The 7,500-nt window shown below is 41.0% G+C and overlaps 1 protein-coding gene across 2 annotated transcripts in view; it reads right to left on the reverse strand.

Annotated features, from left to right (window-relative positions):
* Positions 1 to 2,170: 2,170 nt before the first annotated feature.
* The window catches only part of LOC138040897 (uncharacterized), a 23,232-nt gene continuing 17,902 nt past the window's right edge, over positions 2,171 to 7,500 (reverse strand). For both annotated transcript variants that reach the window (XM_068886609.1, XM_068886608.1), the window contains one exon: positions 2,171 to 6,976. In XM_068886609.1, the coding sequence (XP_068742710.1) occupies positions 2,676 to 6,976 (4,301 nt within the window). In that variant the 3' untranslated portion in view covers positions 2,171 to 2,675. The remainder of the gene's footprint in view (positions 6,977 to 7,500) is intronic.

Below are 7,500 nucleotides of genomic sequence, written 5' to 3' on the forward strand. Positions count from 1 at the left end.
AGATAATCTTGAGCAATTTTTTTTTAGAATTCCACATAGTCACCTGTGTTATGGTTTTGCCTGGGACATCTTTCTCTTCCCTAATTGATATAGTGTCCTGACGCGCGCAAAATGGTTACTAGAATGGACTGATCTGACTGATGGGGCGAGCTTTAAATCTCGCTCAACCGACGCGCGGCTCTCCCACGCTGAAACATGGCTTCCCAACTTTGCAAACTCTTTTTTCGTCAAAATTTTGTGGACATATCATCTTTTCGAAATGTTTACCTATCCATAAGAAGGCTGCACGATCTTTGGAGTCCAACAGAAAGTTAAAAAAAAAATCATTTCCCACTGTTCTGAACAACTTATCTGATTCTAACATGTTCTAACAACCATCGAAACAAGGGACACAGTCGTCCTTGGATTCGTGAACGCTACGGAAAACAAGTATGGCCATACCGTATTTACTCAAATAAGCGCCGCGGCGCTTATTTAATTTTTCGCGCCACAAGTGCGGCGCTTATTCGAGGGCGGCGCTTTTTTAAACACTGTACGAGACAAATTTACTTTTTCTATATTTTTATTCAACGGTACACTTTCTATCTGTTAATTTTACTATGGACTGATACTAAACTGATAGTAAATCTAGAATTACGAGAGAAATTCACGCGGTGAAAAAAAACCCCGAGAGTTTCATGATAACGAGAGCGAAATTATCAGCAGTGAGAGCGAACTCCTTTGTCGTTTTGGAACAATTTATAGTGTTTTTTCTGGTCATACGAAATTCCTCGAATAAGCGCCGCATCGGCGGTGCGGCGCTTATTCGAGGGCGGCGCTTATTAAATTTTTTGTCCCAGATGCGGCGCTTAATCGAGGGCGGCGCTTATTCGAGTAAATACGGTATTTGTAGACCTAGTGAAGAAGATACTCCTCCAAACCTTGTCCCTTTTTGCGAAGAGCTCGAGGTTGAGCTCTCGTTCCAAATTCATTCGATTTTTCTTCGCTCACGTAAACATTAGATCTCAAGCAGAGGTGCCCGCAAGCCCGCAAGCGTGGGAATTTCACGCATGCTCAAATGGCAATCTTGGCGAATTCCTATTCTGTGGTCATTCTGTGAGGAACGTTGTGCGATCGAAAAAATTCGAAACTTTCACGTGAAATATCTCCAGTTTTCTTCGATGAAATTTCTTCAAATTTTGCAGAGCGGTAATAACTGTTTACGCCTTTCATCTGCCAATTCATCAAGAAATTTTAACTTTTTAAGGATTAAACCAATGCAAAAACCGTGTACGATCAAAACTTGCTCTACGTTGGATCAAAATAGATCGTGACCACACACACACTAGTCGTTACTCCATCAGAAAGGCTTGTGAGGCATTCCTCATACACAGAGGAAAAACACTGGAGCCTGCAGGCCTTAACAGAAGAGATGAAATGTAATTTAGTTTAGCTACCTTTTAATTTTCTTTTGTTTTTTTCATCTTGTTATCATGTATTATTCTCTCTCCTCTTTTTTATGCATTTCCGTTTTTATAACACATCACGTAGCATTTTTATGTCATTTCCGGTAAATATAAAGATCTTGTTACTAGCATTTATCCATTCAATAAACCTGAAGAAGGCTGGTGTTGGCCAGCCGAAATATTGCAAGCAACAACGCCTATGTTCACGTTGTCTTGACCAACCTTTGCAGGATATTTTCTACAAGAAATTTTGTAAGACAATATTTTAAGTGGAGCTAAAAAAACACTAAATCGCTAAACATTCCTTTGGACAAATGTCATGTAATGTCAAAGTTTAGGAAATTTTCATCGAAGGAAATAGAAGAAAGAATAAACACTGTAAACAACTTTATCTTTAATTTAACAGTAATGGTTGAAAAGAGTAGTTCTGTCTTTTAGAAGTTTATTTCGATAGACTATAGAGAGGTGCGTTTAAGAGCAATACGAAAATTCCCGTCGATAGTGGATACTAGCGCGCGCCAAATGAATAGCGAATAACTATATCCATGGCCTTCGAACCTCACGCCTCCCTCGGCTGATTGTCTGAATTGCGTGACAAGTCACGATTGACTCAACAACAGCGCGGCTCGAGTGGCCAGCAGTCTAGGCCAAACCCCCCCAAACAGTAATGCATTAAATTAGTCCTGAAAAGCCCCAAAGAAAGAGAAAAACAAATGTTCTTTAACCTTTCATTTATTTTATTTGCAATTCTCCTTGTTACATAAACTAACAATAATTATAGAAATTTCGAAATACAATGCTGTAAGAAAAATCATATGACGAAGCAACCTTGGAAGAAGCCACAAGGTGGCAGGTACCCCCAAAACCTCGTAAGATTAAACCATTACAACATTATGCACCAGTACGGGCGACCTAACATATGAAATATTAAGCTAGTCGTCAAGGAGAAACTAGTACTTACAAGCAAGAAGTTCTTTAAGCCTTTTTCAAAAGACGAATGGGATAAAAAACTAAAACTTTTGAAACGGCCTGATATTGGTTCTAGAAAGACTGAAATGACAAGAACAAGAATTTCAGGTATCATACATCAACCTCGTTTCCAGGGTCTCTATTCTTCCCTTCCAGCTCCAGGGGAAGAGAAGAAGCCGGAGACCCCGAGAACGAGTTTGGGGATCCACTAGCAACAGTGTGTCGCTTATGAACACTCCAGAGTCGGTTGTTCTTACTGGATCATTGTAGCAACTCATAATATTCTGGAGGTCTCCTTCGAAGAACGGACAACCATCTTGACAGCTTTCGAAAAGCATAAACGAGTGATTTGTACAGCAGTACCAAAAGACGAACCGCTTGGGACAAAGCAGCAAAAACGAACAATAACGCGAGAAAGAGAGGAACAATTCCTAATAAAATGAACTCGATATGCTGTAGAATCTCCACCTTTTTTTCAATATGACCTTTGGGAGTCCAACCGGCTGACAGAAACAAAGCTTGAAGTAGGTTAATGGTTGCTATGACGATCAAAGCAAGAAGAGACCCTGCTTCTATGATGTTTGCCTTGAAGTCTCGGAAAGGCTTGATGGTCACGTGCGACACAAAGATCAACAAACATGTCATATCCATACAGAACATACGGAGAAGAGGATCGGGAAAAATCACTTGGTACGAGAGGATCAAAAATCTTCGGCCAATCAAAACGCTTTCCCAGTACAAGGATCCATATTGGCGAGAAGTTGGAGAACGAAATGGGTCATGGAGTACCTTCAAGACTTCTTTTCTTTTCTTGAATGCACGATGGGAAATCCCAACTTGCTGTTTTGGGGGGGAAACAAACTCTCGGACAAGCCAAAAGGAGATAAAGCCTAAAGGACAGAGACAGGCTGCAATGAAATGCTCGGTTGAAATGATATTTCTTTGCAGCTTCATAGCTCCCCAATAGATAACTATGACAAATGGAAGGAGAAACGCAACAACAAAAATAATGAAGAGATACTGCCACCAGGTTAGACATCTGACATTCCCATCGTAATACAATCGGCTTTCACCCAAAACTGGAACACAAGTCAAAAGCTTCAGGGATGTGTTTGCCAAGCAAGCGTATCCAAGCAAAAGTGTTTTCAAGGTGGCACTGTAGTAACGGGGAGTAGGTGGATGGGGTCCACCAGTCCATCTGCTGAAGCACAGATGAAGCAAAAAGATGACTTGAACCATAAACAAGGTGGCAACCACAGCTACTGCGGGTGTCAGTTCCTTGGTCACTACCGTAAGACCGGGAAAAGGACATCCAAAGCTTGGTCGAGGAAGTCTGGTTTGAAAATTAAACAATCCGATAAAGAAATAAACAAAATAAGTCTTTTCAGCTGTCACATGCAGAGGTTCCAGGGTAAGGTAGCTGGAAATCTGATAATAGTAAAAGAGAATTTTAGTGTAACCGCTATTACCACCATTTCGTTGATTAAGAGGTTGGTACTCCATTATAGTAGGAATTGTCGGCTTCCTAAACCATAAAATGTTCCTCAAGAGAATTTGAACAATCGGCGGCTGATGAATGAAAAACAAAGCCATTGTCATAATATACACGAACAGCATGAGCCAAAGCCAGTGATTCTTGCATTTTTCCTTCTGTTTGCAATTTTTGCTAAAAAATGTCTCAGCGAAACCCTCTTTGCATCTTCCACACATTATCCCGTCACGGTTGCCATAGCACTTGTTGTACACTGACAGGCTTTCTACCTGTTTGATACCAGTTGGTGTGCAATAATGTGGCGGGCAGTAAACAAAATTCAGGCGCCCGTGATGTTTTGAGTCAGCGTATCCCCAGTAATTTGGCTGGGCAAAGATGTTGCGAGAACAGTTTGCTCCATCCGGACAAACACTACACTCTAACGAAACAAAGGGAGAATCCGAGTCGTCTTGAAATGAGGTTACTTCCCCTCTTGAAAGGCTATACATACCCTTGGGACACTGATGGCACGACAGTGTTATTACAGTAATTTTCAACTTGCAGGATTTTAGCTTCGATTCAGGGTCAGCTGGCCAAACAATAAAGTGTGAAAAGTTGTCCATTCTAAGCGCACTTCCCACTGCACATTGTACTTTGGTGAAGTTATCGAAGCTGACAAGGCCAGCTTTAGTCACGGAAAACAAATAGTATGAGTCCTTTTCCAAGTCTGTAGTAACAGTTGTGTTCTGCAAGCGAAGAGATCCAGCACTCTTGGAGTAAACTGATGTGTCATGGACGTACCTCTCGTTAAGAAATAACTTATCTTCCGAGCTTTGTTTAAAAGTGGAATTTTCAATCTCGACCTTTGCGCTACCATCGTCAACATGAATGTGTCCTCCTCTGTGGATGGCAAAGTTATTCTCGAAAAATGAATTCCGGATGGTGACAAAACCATTGTCCAGAAAAACGCCGCCGGACATTCGTCCAATGTTATCGGTAAAAGAAGAATTCTCGATTACTATATTGTTTTGGTATTGATAAGCCAGATGCGATCTTGTCGATCCGTTTGAACAAACGTTGAAACGAAAGTCGTCGTCGGGCATGATAATTGAGAGTGGACTCGCTGCAGTGCTATTAAACTGTTCTGAGGCATAGCTTCTTACATGACGAAAGCTGCAGTCGTTGATGAAAACTTTGTTATTGGTCCCCTTGAGTTGGAAGAGTATCGACGAAGCCCCAACTATTTTGTTAACGACAACGTCTGTTAAAAATATAATTTTCGACTCCACAGACTCCAGTTTGTTCTGAACATATACCGCATAATATCCTTGGTTTTTCCACTTCTGTTTTCCATCAAACTCGATCGATTTAAGATAGAGCTGGAAATCTGTAATTTTTAAGGAAAGATAAATGTCATCTCCGTTATTTGCAAGGAATGAACACCGCTCGAAACGAAACTTTACACTGGGATGGTTTTGGAACTGTTCAGGGGACCGTTCAGGGGAAGAAACAGTAAACGCAGGCCCATTACGGCATCTTGTCACATGGACATCTGTAAACTCCACGTTACAGTCACATTCCACTAGAAAACCTTGGGTGCTGTCATTCCACTCAGTTCGAGAGACGTCTATTATTCCAACAGCAGATACGACGCTGAAATCCCCCATTGATGCATCATTGCTAATGAACTTACAAGCGTATATTTTTATTGTCGTGTTAGATTGTTGACTATTCAGGTTGGTAGCAACGTTGACTGAAGAACCCTCAGATGCTTTGCAGGATAACCAAGTCGTATGTCTGGCCTTAAAATCCACTGTTTCTTTGGCGAAAATGTAAAACGCGCCACCAGATTGATTAGAGCCACATCCTTGGAATTCCGCCTTTTCAATGTCTGTGACGACAAACCCCTGACTGCTTACGACGGAAAATGCTCCACCACGGCCATCTTGAGCGAAGTTTTCCGTAAAATTCGATCGGGTGACACGTAGTTTGACTGATACGTTATCCTCGTTTTGAATAGCTACTGCTCCCCCGGAGCTACCTGCAATATTCTGACTGAACCATGATTTGTCTATTAGGACACCAACTGATTGGACTGCTTTTATCCAGATGCCTGCACCTGGCTGCCCAGCCGCAACCTTGTGACCATTTAGGCCCGAGTTCAAAACCTTGAGTTGGACTGAAATTGAAGGAGTTAATTCAATGCATCTGGTGTTTGCGTTTCCCACTGACTTCAGTTTATCAAAGACAATAACAGTTTTGCTCACTGTTGAAAAGTAGAGACCTTTTCCCAATGTTGCATTCCTTCTAGGAGAAGGGTGATTGTTCAGAAATTGAACATTCACGTAGGATTCTTTGCTCTCTGACAACGAGAGGTTGTTCGTAATCAAGGGACCTGTGTTATTTCGAAATACCACATCTTCAAATGTCATGGACAAATTTATAATTAGAGCATTGTTTTGCATTTCTCCGCGGCTATAAATTGAAATCCCACTTCCTTCCAGTTCGGAGAAAAGTCCGTTTTGTTCGAAATGCACATTTCTCAAATTTACAGACACTTGCGTCTTATGTCTGAATAATTCCAATCGAATGCAACCCACGTTGCTGAAAAATCCTGAGCTGTCAACAACTAATGCTGCGTCTTGTCGGAAAGCTAACTTCATTTCAATGGGCTTAATGCTTTGAACAAAACGGCAATTTACAAAAGAAACTGAAGAATCGATGAAAGCCATCGAAGTATTGAAAAAGATAAAGCCAGAGAAATGGACCTTCATTTCTTCCATCTTTGATGACGGTCCGATGAAGAGGAGATATTCCTCACAGGACATGTAGGCACGTGCATCATATGCGGATATTTGAAGGCTGTAATTTATTGCAATACTTCTTTGGAATATTGGTTGAGTCATATTTTCGCAGTTGTATGGATTTGACTTTGTAGATGACCCGTGGACCAAAACACGGCTATTCTGTCCAACAATCTCTAAGCCACGGGCAATCGTCCGGCATGGTTGGGTCCTACTGCCACAGGACTGAGAATCTTTCCCACGCAAGCGTGACACATAGATATCCTTACCAGCCAAGGCTTGGTACTCTAAAAAGATAAACGGTGAATTATACAGAATGGCCGTAACAAGACTATTATTGATTTTCAGTTCGATAAAAAATGATTACAGCTTACTCTTCAAAAAGCTAGCTATTTAATGTGATACTTTACTGGTATAGCGGTTGACTGCAGAGGAACACATTAAGCGAAAAAAGTCAAGTCAATAATACTTAAGAACCATTGCAATTTCTTATAATGCACCACATTTTGTTGCGAACGAGGCATAAACTAAAAACGGGAATCGTCGCATGTGACAGTCAAAAAACTGTTCTCGTAAAAACATGTTTAAACATGTGCCATGAATGCTTTCTCGTGTACCGAGTGACTTAAGGTGGTAAATAATAAAACTTTAAAGCCAGATTTAAGGTTTAAGTTTATCTGTCATTTTTGTTTCATCGGTTCCGGCATGATGAAACATTCTGGACCTACGATCTCTTACAGGTTCAGACTGCCTCTTCAACTCAAGTTCCAGTTTTTCCAACACTGTAATGAAGTCGACATTTTTACTTTGA

Source organism: Montipora capricornis, chromosome 3, assembly GCF_036669925.1.
Source record: "Montipora capricornis isolate CH-2021 chromosome 3, ASM3666992v2, whole genome shotgun sequence".
NCBI lineage: Eukaryota > Metazoa > Cnidaria > Anthozoa > Scleractinia > Acroporidae > Montipora > Montipora capricornis.